This window comes from Salvelinus sp. IW2-2015, unplaced genomic scaffold, assembly GCF_002910315.2.
Source record: "Salvelinus sp. IW2-2015 unplaced genomic scaffold, ASM291031v2 Un_scaffold4506, whole genome shotgun sequence".
Classification (NCBI taxonomy): Eukaryota; Metazoa; Chordata; class Actinopteri; order Salmoniformes; family Salmonidae; genus Salvelinus; species Salvelinus sp. IW2-2015.
This window is the reverse complement of record NW_019945776.1, coordinates 75,068-90,088: the sequence shown is the minus strand read 5'-3', so window position 1 is coordinate 90,088 and position 15,021 is coordinate 75,068. Positions and strand designations below refer to the sequence as shown.

The 15,021-nt window shown below is 45.9% G+C and overlaps 2 protein-coding genes across 2 annotated transcripts in view; one reads left to right on the top strand and one right to left on the bottom strand.

The window, feature by feature from the left end:
* The first annotated feature begins 1,229 nt into the window (after positions 1-1,229).
* On the top strand, positions 1,230-2,940 carry LOC112077384 (zinc finger protein 436-like). Its single transcript, XM_070441670.1, has 2 exons — positions 1,230-1,240; positions 1,341-2,940. Exons 1-2 carry the CDS (start codon positions 1,230-1,232, stop codon positions 1,942-1,944), a joined length of 615 nt encoding a protein of 204 aa, XP_070297771.1. The 3' UTR covers positions 1,945-2,940.
* An 8,551-nt stretch (positions 2,941-11,491) lies between these two features.
* Positions 11,492-15,021, bottom strand: part of LOC112077385 (zinc finger protein 436-like) — a gene marked incomplete at its 5' end in the record, with an annotated part of 25,619 nt that continues 22,089 nt past the window's right edge. The window contains one exon of the mRNA XM_070441669.1: positions 11,492-12,744. Coding sequence (XP_070297770.1) covers positions 11,771-12,744 — 974 coding nt within the window. The remainder of the gene's footprint in view (positions 12,745-15,021) is intronic.

Here is a 15,021-nt window from a genome sequence, read left to right as displayed (position 1 = left end):
GACGGAGGTTTAAGAGTCGTGGCTGCTGCATTCTGGTAAATGGTGACATCATAGCCAACAATGACAAGACAGTGGTCATCTGCTTCCTGCTCTTCGTGGAGAGCCAAGATGTATTTCTAAAATGAAGAAGTCTACTTTACATTGGAGCTTTTTAACGAGCTTCATGTTTTCTAGGCTTTAGTGGAAGGGGAGGAGGCGGGAGGGAGGGAAGGAGAGAGGGAGGAAGGAGGGAGGGAGGAAGGAGGAGAGAGCGAGAGAGATGTATTTCTAAAATATGAAGAAGTCTACTTTACATTGGAGCTTTTTAACGAGCTTCATCAGTATGTTTTCTATGCTTTAGAGGAAGGGGAGGGAGGCGGAGGGAGGGAAGGAGAGAGGAGTTAGGGAGGAGCTTCATGTTTTCTAGACTTGTCCAGATACTTCTAGAACCCGATGAGAGAAACCATCCAATGAGTGGAGACGTAGCCCATCTGAGACATGTTAACTATCACTGTTGTGGTGTCCACCTAGCTACTTAGATGGATCACTAACTGAGGGAAACTGTATTTACTATCTTGTGGTTGTCTCACCAAGCTACCTAAGATGGATGCACTAACTGAGGGAAACTGTATTTACTATCACTGTTGTGGTTGTCTCACCTGCTACCTTAAGATGGATGCATAACTGAGGGAAACTGTAATTTACTATCACTGTTGTGGTTGTCTCACCTAGCTACCTTAAGATGGATGCATTAACTGAGGGAAACTGTATTTACTATCACTGTTGTGGTTGTCTCACCTAGCTACCTTAAGATGGATGCATTAACTGAGGGAAACTGTATTTACTATCACTGTTGTGGTTGTCTCACCTAGCTACCTTAAGATGGATGCACTAACTGAGGGAAACTGTATTTACTATCACTGTTGTGGTTGTCTCACCAAGCTACCTTAAGATGGATGCATTAACTGAGGGAAACTGTATTTACTATCACTGTTGTGGTTGTCTCACCTAGCTACCTTAAGATGGATGCACTAACTGAGGGAAACTGTATTTACTATCACTGTTGTGGTTGTCTCACCAAGCTACCTTAAGATGGATGCACTAACTGCAAGTTGCTCTGGATAGTGACCATAATATTCCCTTAAAACCACACAGTGTAAAATACATGGGTCATGTAAACAATGGAGCACATGCATCACATGCTAAGAGCACTTGACTGTAAGTCTCTCTGGATAAGAGGGTTCTGCTAAATGACTAAAATGTATGTGGAGATTTCATTCAGGTCTCCCTGTTTTAATCACTCTGTTTGTCTTTGGCAGAAGACCGACCAGACTCAGAGGAACCGGAGCCGTCTGAACCAGCGAGACTACACACTGTTCCCAGTGTGGAAAGAGTTTTACCCATTTAGGGAATCTTAAAACCATAAAGAGAACACATGCAGAGAAGAAGTCTTACAACTGCTCTCAGTGTGGAATGAGTTTTACCCGGTTAGGGAACCTAAAATCGCATGAGAGAATACACACAGGAGAGAAGCCTTACCACTGCTTCCAGTGTGGAAAGAGATTTATCGAGCCAGCACAACTGAAAGTTCATTGGAGAAAACACACAGGGGAAAAACCATTCCAATGCTCTCAGTGTGGAAATACATTTTCCCGATCAGGGGACCTGAAATCACATGAGMGAACACACACAGGGGAAAAGCCTTACCACTGTTCCAATTGTGAAAAGAGTTTCAGTTGGTCAGGGCAACTGAAAGAGCATAAGAGAATACACACAGGAGAAAAGCCATTCCAATGCTCGCAGTGTGGAAAGAGTTTTACCCGGATAGGGAACCTGAGAACACATGAGAAAATGCATACAGGAGAAAAGCCGTTCCAATGCTCTCAGTGTGGAAAGAGTTTTACTCAATTAAGGAGCCTGAAAAGTCATGAGAGGACACACACAGGGGAGAAGCCTTTCCAATGATCTCAGTGTGGAAACGGTTTTACCCGGTTAGGGTACCTGAAAACACATGAGGTGACACACAAAGGAGAGTAGCCTCACCTCTGCTCCCAGTGTGAAAGAGTTTTACCCAATTAAGGGTCCTGAAAGAGCAGGAGAGACTCTTCATGTCACTGCTCATTGTGGAAAGACATGTTCTGGTTTTGACTGAGAATTTGTGTTTTTGTCATGAAATCTAATTGTCTATATTAAATCATACTCACAAATAGGTCGACATTTGTTTTTTTTATATTTGAGATTCTTCAAAGTAGCCACCCTTTGCCTTGATGACAGCTTTGCACACTCTTGGCATTCTCTCAACCAGCTTCATGAGGTAATCACCTGGAATTAATTTCAATTAACAGGTGTGCCTTGTTAAGTTCATTTGTGGAATTTCTTTCCTTCTTAATGCAATTGAGCCAATCAGTTGTGTTGTGACAAGGTAGTGGTATCCAGAAGATGCCCTATTTGGAAAAAGACCAAGTCCATATTATGGCAAGAATAGCTCAAAAAAGCAAAGTGAAACAACAGTCCATCATTACTTTAAGACATGAAGGACAGTCAATCCGGAAAATCTCAAGAAATTGTGAAAGTTTCTTCAAGTGCAGTCGCAAAAAACCATCAAGCGCTATGATGAAACTGGCTCTCATGACGACCGCCACAGGAAAGGAAGACCCAGAGTTACCTCTGCTGCAGAAGATAAATTCATTAGATTTAACTGAACCTCAGATTACAGCCCAAATAAATGCTTCACAGAGTTTACCCAAGTATGTTTCATAGCATCATCGGACTGAGCTTGTTGTCATTGCAGGCCATCTCAATGCTGTGCGTTACAGGGAAGACATCCTCCTCCCTCATGTGGTACCCTTCCTGCAGGCTCATCCTGACATAACCCTCCAGCATGACAATGCCACCAGCCGTGCGTGATTTCCTGCAAGACCGGAATATCAGTGTTCTGCCCATGGCGGCGAAGAGCCCGGATCTCAATCCATTGAGCACGTCTGGGACCTGTTGGATCGGAGGGTGAGGGCTAGGCGATTTCCCCCAGAAATGTCCGGAACTTGCAGTGCCTTGGTGGAAGAGTGGGTAACATCTCACAGCAAGAACTGGCAAATCTGGTGTAGTCCATGAGGAGAGATGCATTGACCGTACTTAATGCAGCTGGTGGCAGATACTAACTGTTACTTTTGATTTTGAACCCTCCTTTGTTCAGGGACACATTATCCATTTCTGTTAGTCACATGTCTGTGGAACTTGTTCAGTTTATGTATGTTGTTGAATCTTATGTTCATACAAATATTTACACATGTTAAGTTTGCTGAAAATAAACGCAGTTGACAGTGAGAGATGTTTCTTTTTTTGCTGAGTTTATTTACAATGTAGAAAACAGTAAAATAAAGAAAAACCCTTGAATGAGTAGGTGTCAAGTTTTGACTGGTACTGTGTATATATAAGCGAACTCAGGAAGAGTAGCTGAGGTGTAGTTTGGTCGGATGGAGGCTCCATAGCTGTATGGATCTGTAACTGCTACAGTGTAGTTTGGTAGGATGGAGGCTCCATAGCTGTATGGATCTGTAACTGCTACAGTGTAGTTTAGTAGGATGGGAGCTCCATAGCTGTATGGATCTGTAACTGCTACAGTGTAGTTTGGTAGGATGGAGGCTCATAGCTGTATGGATCTGTAACTACTACAGTGTAGTTTAGTAGGATGGAGGCTCCAGAGCTGTATGGATCTGTAACTGCTACAGTGTAGTTTAGTAGGATGGAGGCCTCATATGGCTGTATGGATCTGTAACTACTACAGTGTAGTTTAGTAGGATGGAGGCTCCATAGCTGTATGGATCTGTAACTGCTACAGTGTAGTTTAGTAGGATGGAGGCTCCATAGCTGTATGGATCTGTAACTGCTACAGTGTAGTTTGGTAGGATGGAGGCTCCATAGCTGTATGGATCTGTAACTGCTACAGTGTAGTTTAGTAGGATGGAGGCTCCATAGCTGTATGGATCTGTAACTGCTACAGTGTTAGTTTAGTAGGATGGAGGCTCCATAGCTGTATGGATCTGTAACTGCTACAGTGTAGTTTGGTAGGATGGAGGCTCCATAGCTGTATGGATCTGGAACTGCTACAGTGTAGTTTAGTAGGATGGAGGCTCCAGAGCTGTAAGGATCTGTAACTGCTACAGTGTAGTTTGGTAGGATGGAGGCTCCATAGCTGTATGGATCTGTAACTGCTACAGTGTAGTTTAGTAGGATGGAGGCTCCATATCTGTATGGATCTGTAATACTACAGTGTGTAGTTAGTAGGATGGAGGCCTCCAGAGCTGTATGGATCTGCTACAGGTGTAGTTTAGTAGGATGAAGGCTCCATAGCTGTATGGATCTGCTACAGTGTAGTTTAGTAGGATGAAGGCTCCATAGCTGTTTATGGATCTGCTGTGATAACCTTTTGTAGTGAAAGAGGAAGAGGAGGCTATTTCACTATAAAATCCTTCTTAATTCAATGTGATAGCCTCCTCTTCCTCCTCTATCATTCTAAAAGCTTCTTCCTCTCCTTTCACTGTAGCATCTTTTTTTAATGTTGAAGGGTTCAGTGGAATGAGGACACGTGCCGAAGCTGCGGGGGGGGGGACAGAAGCAGCCCTTACACTGCTATATGATGGTGTAGAGGAGGGGGGGGGGGACAGAAACACCCCTACACTTGCTATATGATGGTGTAGAGGAGGGAGGGGGGGACAGAAGAGCCCCTACACTGCTATATGATGGTGTAGAGGAGGGAGGGGGGGGGACAGAAGCAGCCCCTACCACTGCTATATGATGGTGTAGCGGAGGGAGGGGGGACAGAAGCAAGCCCCCCACACTGCTATATGATGGTGTAGAGGAGGGAGTGGGGACAGAAGCAGCCCCTATACTGCTATATGATGGTGGTAGAGGAGGGAGGGGGACAGAAGCAGCCCCTACACTGCTATATGATGGTGTAGGAGGAGGGGGGGGGACAGAAGCAGCCCCTACACTGCTATATGATGGTGTAGAGGAGGAGGGGGGGGACAGACAGCCCTACACTGCTATATGATGGTGTAGAGGAGGGGGGGGGGGACAGAAAACAGCCCCTACACTGCTATATGATGGTGTAGAGGAGGGGGGGGGGACAGAAACAGCCCCTACACTGCTATATGAATGGTGTAGAGGAGGGGGGGGGGACAGAAGCAGCCCCTACACTGCTATATGATGGTGTAGAGAGGAGGGGGGGACAGAAGCAGCCCCTACACTGCTATATGATGGTGTAGAGGAGGGGGGGGGACAGAAGCAGCCCCTACACTGCTATATGATGGTGTAGAGGAGGGAGGGGGGAACAGAAGCAGCCCCTACACTGCCTATATGATGGTGTAGAGGAGGGGGGGGGGGGGACAGAAGCAGCCCCTACACTGCTATATGATGGTGTAGAGGAGGGAGGGGGGACAGAAAGCAGCCCCTACACTGCTATATGATGGTTGTAGAGGAGGGAGGGGGGGGGGGACAGAAGCAGCCCCTACACTGCTATATGATGGGGTAGGAGGGAGGGGGACAGAAGCAGCCCCACACTGCTATATGATGGTGTAGAGGAGGGGAGGGGGACAGAAGCAGCCCCTATACTGCTATATGATGGTGTAGAGGAGCGGGCGGGGGGGGACAGAAGCAGCCCCTACACTGCTATATGATGGTGTAGAGGAGGAGGGGGGGGGGACAGAAGCAGCCCCTACACTGCTATATGATGGTGTAGAGGAGGGAGGGGGGACAGAAGCAGCCCCTACACTGTTTATATGATGGTGTAGAGGAGGGAGGGGGGGACAGAAGCAGCCCCTACACTGCTATATGATGGTGTAGAGGAGGAGGGGGACAGAAGCAGCCCCTACACTGCTATATGATGGTGTAGAGGAGGGGGGGGGGGGACAGAAGCACCCCCTACACTGTTATTATGATGTCGTAGAGGAGGGGAGGGGGGGGCAGAAGCAGACCCTACACTGCTATATGATGGTGTAGAGGAGGGTGGGGGGGCAAGCAGCCCCTACACTGCTATATGATGGTGTAGAGGAGGGAGGGGGGGGGGCAGAAGCACCCTACACATGCATATAGATGTAGAGGAGGGAGGGGGGAGAAGCAGACCATATATGCATATATGATGGTGTAGAGGAGGGAGGAAGGACAGAAGCAGTCCTACACTGCTATATAGATGGTGAAGTAGCCCAGTACCATCAATGAGCCAAGGAGAGCTTATGGGCTGCAGTCTAGTGAAGGATCGCACAAGGCCTGCAAAGTTCACTGGTATGTATTAACTAAATGATACAAATATAACACACACTAAAACCTGAGGTTCTGTTTAGGTACTTCTCTCTTTTTCCTGATCTCCCTGTTTAAGGGAACTCATGGGTCGAGTATCTCTTCTCCCAGAACCGGTGGTGACCAGAGGCTGGGAGTCCAACTCCGGAAGGACCCGGATGTCCCAGATGGGACACCTGATCTATTTGAGGAGGAGAGGGAGAGGAGAACGACCTGGGAGAGCTTGAGAGAGGAGATGATGACCCCAACATCTCCTGCTCGCCCTCGATGAGAGTCTCCCCCACAGTCTCTCCACTCAGGAAGGCCACTCCACCGCCCACTGAATCCCACTCAACCCACCCATCCAGGTACCTGTATCACACCCCCTAATTACACTACGGAGAGGTGGACACTGCACCCGCTGCAGTCAGGACCCGGAGGATGATGTAAGTGCCTATCCACATCCTAAACAGCTCACATTGCTCAAGTTTCTTTCCATTCATAATAACTTAATCTGACTATTAATCCAACCCTTCCCCGTGACTCTTCTATTTTCCAGGAGCCATAGGACCTGATGGGGTTAGTGGATACCAGCATGTGGTCCTCCTGGCCAGGAGTCTGCTGGAGGGGCCATGGATCTCTAATAGGCACATAGAAGGAGATCACAGCTCTCTGGGGAAATCTTCCGGAGAGAGACAAGGCGGCAGTCTCCTACCCCGAGAGGTTCCGGGACCGAGTCCTGCGCAGGGCTCTTTCAAAAATTCAAAGAACTCACCGTGAAGGGGGAAGAGAGTGTGAAGGGGGAAGAGAGTGTGCAGGGGGAAGAGAGTGTGCAGGGGAAGAGAGTATCAGGGGAAGAGAGTGAAAGGGGAAGAGAGTGTGGGAAGAGAGTTGAAGGGGAAAGAGTGTGTGGAAGCGGAGAGAGTGTGGAAGGGGGAAGAGAGGGTGAAGGGGAAGAGAGTGTGAAGGGGGAAGGAGAGAGTGAAGGGGGAAGAGAGAGTGAAGGGAAGAGAGTGTGAAGGGGAAGAAGAGAGTGAAGGGAAGAGAGAGTGAAGGGGGAAGGAGAGAGTAAGGGGAGAGAGAAGTGAAGGGGAAGAGAGAGTGAAGGGGAAGAGAGAGTGAAGGGAAGAGAGGAGGGGAAGGAGAGTTGAAGGGGGAAGAGAGAGTGAAGGGGAAGAGAGAGTGAAGGGAAGAGAGAGTGAAGGGGAAAGAGAGAGTGAAGGGGAAAGAGAGTAAGGGGAAGAGAGATGAAGAGGTACGTACTGCACATTGTTCTAAACTCAATACACACATAAAGACATGAGTGTATTTCTCATTAACGTGATGTTTCCTTTTGTTAACTTAATCTACCTTCAGCTCCCTGCTTGGCCAAGGCTCTGGACCTGCTCAGTGGCCCAACACCAGCAGGACAGTGGAGGCTGTGCCACAAACACCCTGGTGGCAAGACGGTGCTTGGAAACCGGGTCAACAGGTGGGCTACATTCCTGGGGGACTACAGGAGAATCAGAACCATGGTGCTGGTCAGCCCAAACCTGAATACCCACACAAGGTTGCAACTGTTCCAGGCCTTGACACAGTGGTAAGTTTTATACTTTGGTATACTTTATGTGTAGTTCACTAGTTGACAGTGTTACTGATAACAATGAAGATATTTCATGTTTTTCCACACAGGTACAACAAACAGATATCCTCCATGTAGAGAGTGACTCTGCACCAGACCAGAGGGAGGAGTCAGGCCCCTCCCACCCTGCAGTCAGGAGCACAGCTGCCAGCCCCATCAACCAGCAGCACCTACCAGCTTCCAGAGGGAGGAGTCAGGCCCCTCCTACCCTGCAGTCAGGAGCACCGCTGACAGACCCATCAACCAGCAGCACCTACCAGCTTCCAGAGGACAGAACGGGGCAGGCGACACAGCGTGGCAGAGCAGCCACTGCCMCCTCTACCGTCACCCAGTCTGCCTACCACCTCCCTCCCTATTTCTCCAGTCTCCCAAGACCTACCCTCGACCTGCACTCCTCTACCTCCCTCCTGCTGGTGGACCCAAGGTCTCCAGGACCACCGAATGGAGGAGGAAGAGGTTGTAGTCTGGGAATAAAGTCAGGGCTCACAAGCCGTACGAAGGAGACAACTGCTCTAAATGTGGCAAACACAAAACTTGTGAATTTGGACACAGTGTGTATGGAACTGTGAGATTCTGTGCTGCTAACTCTGGTGGTCAAACGGTGGAGGAGTGGCTGGCAGCATGGTGTTAGCCAGGCCCAGTAAGCTGGCACTGATGAGGTCCGCAGCATGGTGTTAGCCAGGCCCAGTAAGCTGGCAACTGATGAGGTCCCAGCATGGTGTTAGCCAGGCCCAGTAAGCTGGCACTGATGAGGTCCCAGCATGGTGTTAGCCAGGCCCAGTAAGCTGGCACTGATGAGGTCCCAGCATGGTGTTAGCCAGGCCCAGTAAGCTGGCACTGATGAGGTCCCAGCGTGGTGTTAGCAGGCCAGTAAGCTGGCACTGATGAGGTCCCAGCTGGTGTTAGCCAGGCCCAGTAAGCTGGCACTGATGAGGTCCCAGCGTGGTGTTAGCCAGGCCAGTAAGCTGGCACTGATGAGGTCCCAGCGTGGTGTTAGCCAGGCCCAGTAAGCTGGCACTGATGAGGTCCCAGCATGGTGTTAGCAGGCCCAGTAAGCTGGCACTGATGAGGTCCAGCGTGGTGTAGCCAGGCCAGTAAGCTGGCACTGATGAGGTCCCAGCGGGTGTTAGCCAGGCCCAGTAAGCTGGCACTGATGAGGTCCCAGCGTGGTGTTAGCCAGCCCAGTAAGCTGGCACTGATGAGGTCCAGCATGGTGTTAGCCAAGCCCAGTAAGCTGGCACTGATGAGGTCCCAGCATGGTGTTAGCCAGGCCCAGTAAGCTGGCACTGATGAGGTCCCAGCATGGTGTTAGCCAGCCCAGTAAGCTGGCACCGATGAGGTCCCAGCATGGTGTTAGCCAGGCCCAGTAAGCTGGCACCGATGAGGTCCAGCATGGTGTTAGCCAGCCCAGTAAGCTGGCACTGATGAGGTCCCACTGGTGTTAGCCAGGCCCAGTAAACTCTGACTGACTGTTGTCTACATTGTGTTTGTAAAGTCATTTTTATGTTATTTCTTGTTCATTTTTTTATGGCATTCATCTTTATTCACCTTAACTTGCACATACATCTCTTGTATATTTATTTATTTTATGTAACCTTTATTTAACTATGCAAGTCAGTTAAGAACAAATTCTATTTACAATGACGGCCTACACCGGCAAAACCCGGACGACGCAGGGCCAATTGTGCGCGGCCCTATGGGACTCCAATCACGGACTCCTTAACTTGTACAGTGGGTGTAGGGGACATCATGTTTGTGTTGGGAAACCATGACATTCCCTGTGACAATCAATAATAATTGAATTCAAGTTAATTTAATACATAAAAAAAAATTAAAGCACTTTTTCTCCTTGAAATTCATTTAGATTTATTTTCATAACCCTTTATAAAGTTCACAGATACAAAACACAAGTCAATCAGTGATAATTGTCTACTCAATAAAGACACTGTTTAAAGAGTTGTAACACACACCAGCGACACCCACTAACCAGTCAGTCTCTACTCAGAGACTAGCAGATACTAGAGATGACAGCAGGGAGTCAACCCCCAGCCCCTGTGACACCCACTAATCTCTGATTGGTTGCTGCACACCTTTACTTGTTGAAGTTGGGAGAGTCTCAGGGACAGTCTCCGTGTTCCCAAGATCTATTACTCAAGATGGATAGAGCTTTCAATGGGCCAGGCTTTGGGACTATGATCAATGCAGTCTATAACTCTACAGACCGTAAACAAAGAAAGTAACTTGTTTTAAAATATTGTTTTATATTAACTTTTTATGTATCTGAATATTTGTTATCCACCCTTTTCAGTGTATCGGCTAATTCTTTATTTTGGTTCTCACAGCTACATAAGGCAGCTCAACACCTTGCCTGGGACAAGAGTGCATACTGTCCAACACTATATTTGGAAAAAAGGATCAACAGAGGAGGGAAGCCCAAAAGGCCAGCTACAGTGTGACAGAATAAAAAGGCAGCAGAAAGAGAGGGAGAGCCCAGCGGCATGCTGGGAAACACAAGGACCCACCTCCACACCTGCATTTAGCCGTCCACAGTGTTTCCAGTTCTGAACAGGCGGTTCCCAAAGGTCAGTTCTTTATTTATTTTTTTAAAAGGTAAAAAAAAAATATATTCCATCAATTTTGTTCATCTTAAAATAACAATTCAAACAAATCAATACAAATTAAGTCGATCAAAAGAAAAACAATCAATACCCCCCAAAATGGATGCGTTCGTTCAAATAGCATGAAACAATCATAATTAAATATGGCAATATATTGTGTGTGTGTTTCAATAAGACACTAATGCCCGTTTGTCCTTCTGAGACAAGAACCTAATGCTCCAATCGGAAGGTTGTTAACCCCCCCCCCCAAAGGTAAGTTCTCTTAAATTCACATTTGTTGTTTGACTATAGCAATTTTATAAGACACTACCTGTGTGTCCCTCTGTAGACAAGAACCTGAAGCCAGCTCCATCCAGAAGCAACAAGGGCCCGGAGGACAGATAAGCGGCGCCACCAACAAGCAACCCCCTAATGCTAGAGTTGCTGCCGCTTCCACCCTCACAAACGGCCTCCCCCTGACCAGGTCCACAGATTTGAGGAGAATTGCACAGTCATGGACCTGTCAGGAAGAGGAGGTTATCTGTGCTTTCCTGAGGGATCTGTGGCAAGCCCAAAATAAAATAATTTTGCCAAATTGAATAGTTAAATAAGTATTTGTTTTATGTTTTCTTGGGTTGATAAATAAAGTAGAGCTTGAGTGGCTAAAACAATCATGTGTCAAATAGCTCATTTGTTGTTCAGTTTTACAATTTTGGGAAGCGTTAGTACATGAATATTACAGAATTATTTCAATACCTTAACATTTTTACATCAGTTCATTTGAGCCATCTTTGGGGGCTTTGTAAAGTCTGTTAAGGTGCACCACAGGCCCTGTGAGCCCCAGGGGCCAACCTACAAGATGGCCATGGATCTTACCTACAAGATGTCCATGGATCTTACCTACAAGATGGCCATGGATCTTACTTTTTGTGCAGGGGCCAAAACAAAAACAAAAAAAAAACATTTTGTGTGTGCTTGATCTTTTGTATTCTGAACTATGTAACTCCTATCTTATCTTCTAATAATTTCTTCATAATCACCCAGATGTCTTCTTTCCAAATATACCAAGTTTTGGCATGTCAGAATCATGTAATTACACATGAATAGCAGTTACTTTTGGGTATGTCTATTTAGGCGGAAATCTACATTTTGCAATTTTCTTTCGTGATTTCAGGTCCTCTGGAAATGTCTTTCCACAATGAGAGCAGTGGTATGTCTTCTCCTGTGTATGTATTTTTTCATGCTCTTCCAAGCCCCTTAACTGAACAAAACCCTTTTCACACTGGGAGCAGAGGTGAKGCTACCGTCCTTTATGTGTCACCTCATGTGTTTTCAGGTTCCCTAATCTGGTAAAACGCCTTCCACACTGACGGCATTGGAATGGCTTCTCTCCTGTGTGTGTCATCTCATGTGTTTTCAAGTTCCCTAACCGGGTATAACTCTTTTCACACTGCAAGCATTGGAATGGCTTCTCTCTTGCGTGTATTATTTTATGCGCTTCCAGATGCCATGACTGGATAAATGCCTTTCCACACTGAGAGCAGTGGAAAGGCCTCTCTACAGAGTGTATTCTCTCATGCTTTTTCATGTCCCCTAATGATGAATACGTATTTTTACACTGGGAGCAATGATAGGGCTTATCTCCTGTGTGTGTGTATATCTTATGTGATTTAAGGGACCCCAACCGTGTAAAACTCTTTCCACACTGGGAGCAGTGGTAAGGCTTCACCCCTGTGTGTGTTCTCTCATGCTCGTTCAGTTGCCCTAACCAGCTAAAACTACTTTTACAATGGGAGCAGTGATAAGGCTTCTCCCCTGTGTGTGTTCTCTCATGAGATTTCAGGTCCCCTGATCGTGAAAATGTCTTTCCACACTGASAACATTGGAATGGTTTTTCTCCTGTGTGTATTCTCTTATGCTCATGCAGATGTGTTGACTGGATAAATCTCTTTCCACACTGGAAGCATTGGTAAGGCTTGTCTCCTGTGTGTATTCTCTCATGTATTTTTAGGCTCCCTAACCGTGTAAAACTCTTTCCACACTGAGAGCAGTGATAAGGCTTTTCCCCTGTGTGTGTTCTCTCATGCGATTTCAGGTTCCTTGATAGGGAAAATCTATTTTCACACTGGGAGCATTGGAAAAGCTTCTCCCCCGTGTGTGTCATCTCATGCTTTCTCAGATTCCATACTCGGGTATAACTCTTCCCACACTGGGAACAGTGGTGTCGTCTCGCTGGTTCAGACGTCTCTGGTTCCTCTGAGTCTGGTCTCTCTTCTGCTAAAGACAAACAGAGTGGTTAAAACAGGGAGACCTGAATGAAATCTCCACATACATTTTAGTCATGTAGCAGACCCTCTTATCCAGAGAGACTTACAGTGAAGTGCTCTTAGCATGTGATGCATGTGCTCCATTGTTTACATGACCCATGTATTTACACTGTGTGGCTTTAAGGGAATAGTATGGTCACTATCCAGAGCAACTTGCAGTTAATGCATCCATCTTAAGGTAGCTTGGTGAGACAACCACAACAGTGATAGTAAATACAGTTTCCCTCAGTTAGTGCATCCATCTTAAGGTAGCTAGGTGAGACAACCACAACAGTGATGTGTAGGTCACAATGTTTACAACGTTATGTCCTCAATATGAGCAGCTTATTTTTTTAGATGCAACTTTGAGACATTCACAGGAGTAGCAACACAATTCTCACCCCAATCAGGAAACGTAGGCTACATTAGGGCTGGGCGGTATACCGTATTTGACGCACGGACCGGTTTGGGTTTTTACTTTAGCTTCTTTAACGGTATTTGAAATGTTTGGTTTGTTAAATCATATACTCTGTGTGTAACGTGTCATCTCTCTTTGCTCTCTCTATGCATTTTCCACACAGACCAGCCCCGCCCCCGTCACTCGCATTTGTTGTTCCTCGACCACGAGACACTTGGGTTCAGTCTGCATCGTCACTGCAGCACATGCAACAATGTTGATGACAACGATGCTATTTCCACTTTGCTTCTTAGTATAATTATAGACACTAGTGGATTTATATTATTAGTTTGTGTTACATCTGCAAACAGCTAGTTTGTCTTGTCCTAGCAAATCGGGCCTAAATCTTGTTAGCTGCTAATTGTTAGCCGCTAATGCAATGCTAATGCGCTAATGCTGCTAATGCAGTACAGCTAATAAATGTTCTGAGTTACAGCAAACGTAATTAGCTATACAGCCTGATAATAACAGTGATGGTGCAGACCTAAATCAGGATGATGTTTGTGCAACAGTATCTTCTAAATCAAAGACAAAGCAAGAATATGTTACATTTAATGTAGTAAGATGATAGGATCCCATAGGAAACACTTATCAACACTTTGGTTCCTCCCTGTCACAATAACTCCTCCCTGGCATTTTCATTTGTTGTCATGTTAAAAACACTGTATTCAGTGCCCACTATTATATTCTAACTATATAATTAGAATAATCATATATTTCCATGGTTTCAACAATTCACCCAAGTGTTTTGCTCTAAATCGCAAAGTCAAATCATTTGGTTAAAAATAAGGCCTAGATTGTTTGCCCATATCGTGCAGCCCTATGTGGCAGTGTGGAAATGATCTCAAATGAGTGCATGAAATGCATGAATTGATTTTAAAAAGCAGACAATTATTTTGGGTTGAAGTTGAGTTGAACAGTATCAAACAATCAGAATGGAGCAAGACCCATTGAAATCACTTAGAATGTATGTGTTGCCACCCTAGGATCACAATACTACTCATAAAGACCATTTAGAATTTAGAATGTATGTGTTGCCACCCTAGGGTCACGCACTACTCAAAGCAAATGTAGACTTTTATTGCGCATAGACATAAAACACCGTCAAATACCCCAAAAAAGAAATACAATTGAATTCTCAGGCCTAATTCTCTAAATGATGTTTGAGGCGGCTTATGGTAGAGAAATTACATAAAATTCTCTGGCAACAGCTCTGGTGGACATTCCTGCAGTCAGCATGGCAATTGCACACTCCCTCAAACTTGAGACATCTGTTGCATTGTGTTGTGTGACAAAAAACAACATTTTTATGAGTGGCTATTTATTGTCCCAAAGCAAGTGCACCTGTGTATGATCATGCTGTTTAATCAGCTTCTTGATATGCCACACCTGTCAGGTGGATGGATTATCTGCCAAATAGAAATGCTCACTAACAGGGATGTAAAATTTGTGCACAAAACTTGAGAGAAATAAGCTTTTGGTGTGTATGGAAAATTATTGGGATATTAAAAAAATAAATAAAAAAAATGTTGGAACAATCAACCTCTCCACAAGCTCTTCAACATTCCAATAATCCTTCACAAGGTTTCTCAGTTGGTACCAAATTGGGACACTTACCGACCAGATCCTACTGGACAAAATACGTTGCCGAGGACATGAAAATGCCCGTCTCCCTCCCATCAACAATATAAATCTAAAGTATAACATTTCTCCACCATCTGCCATGTAGTTGCCTTCCTCGCCATAACCCAAACCCTTTTGCGACACCATCAAAGTTGGCACCCCGCC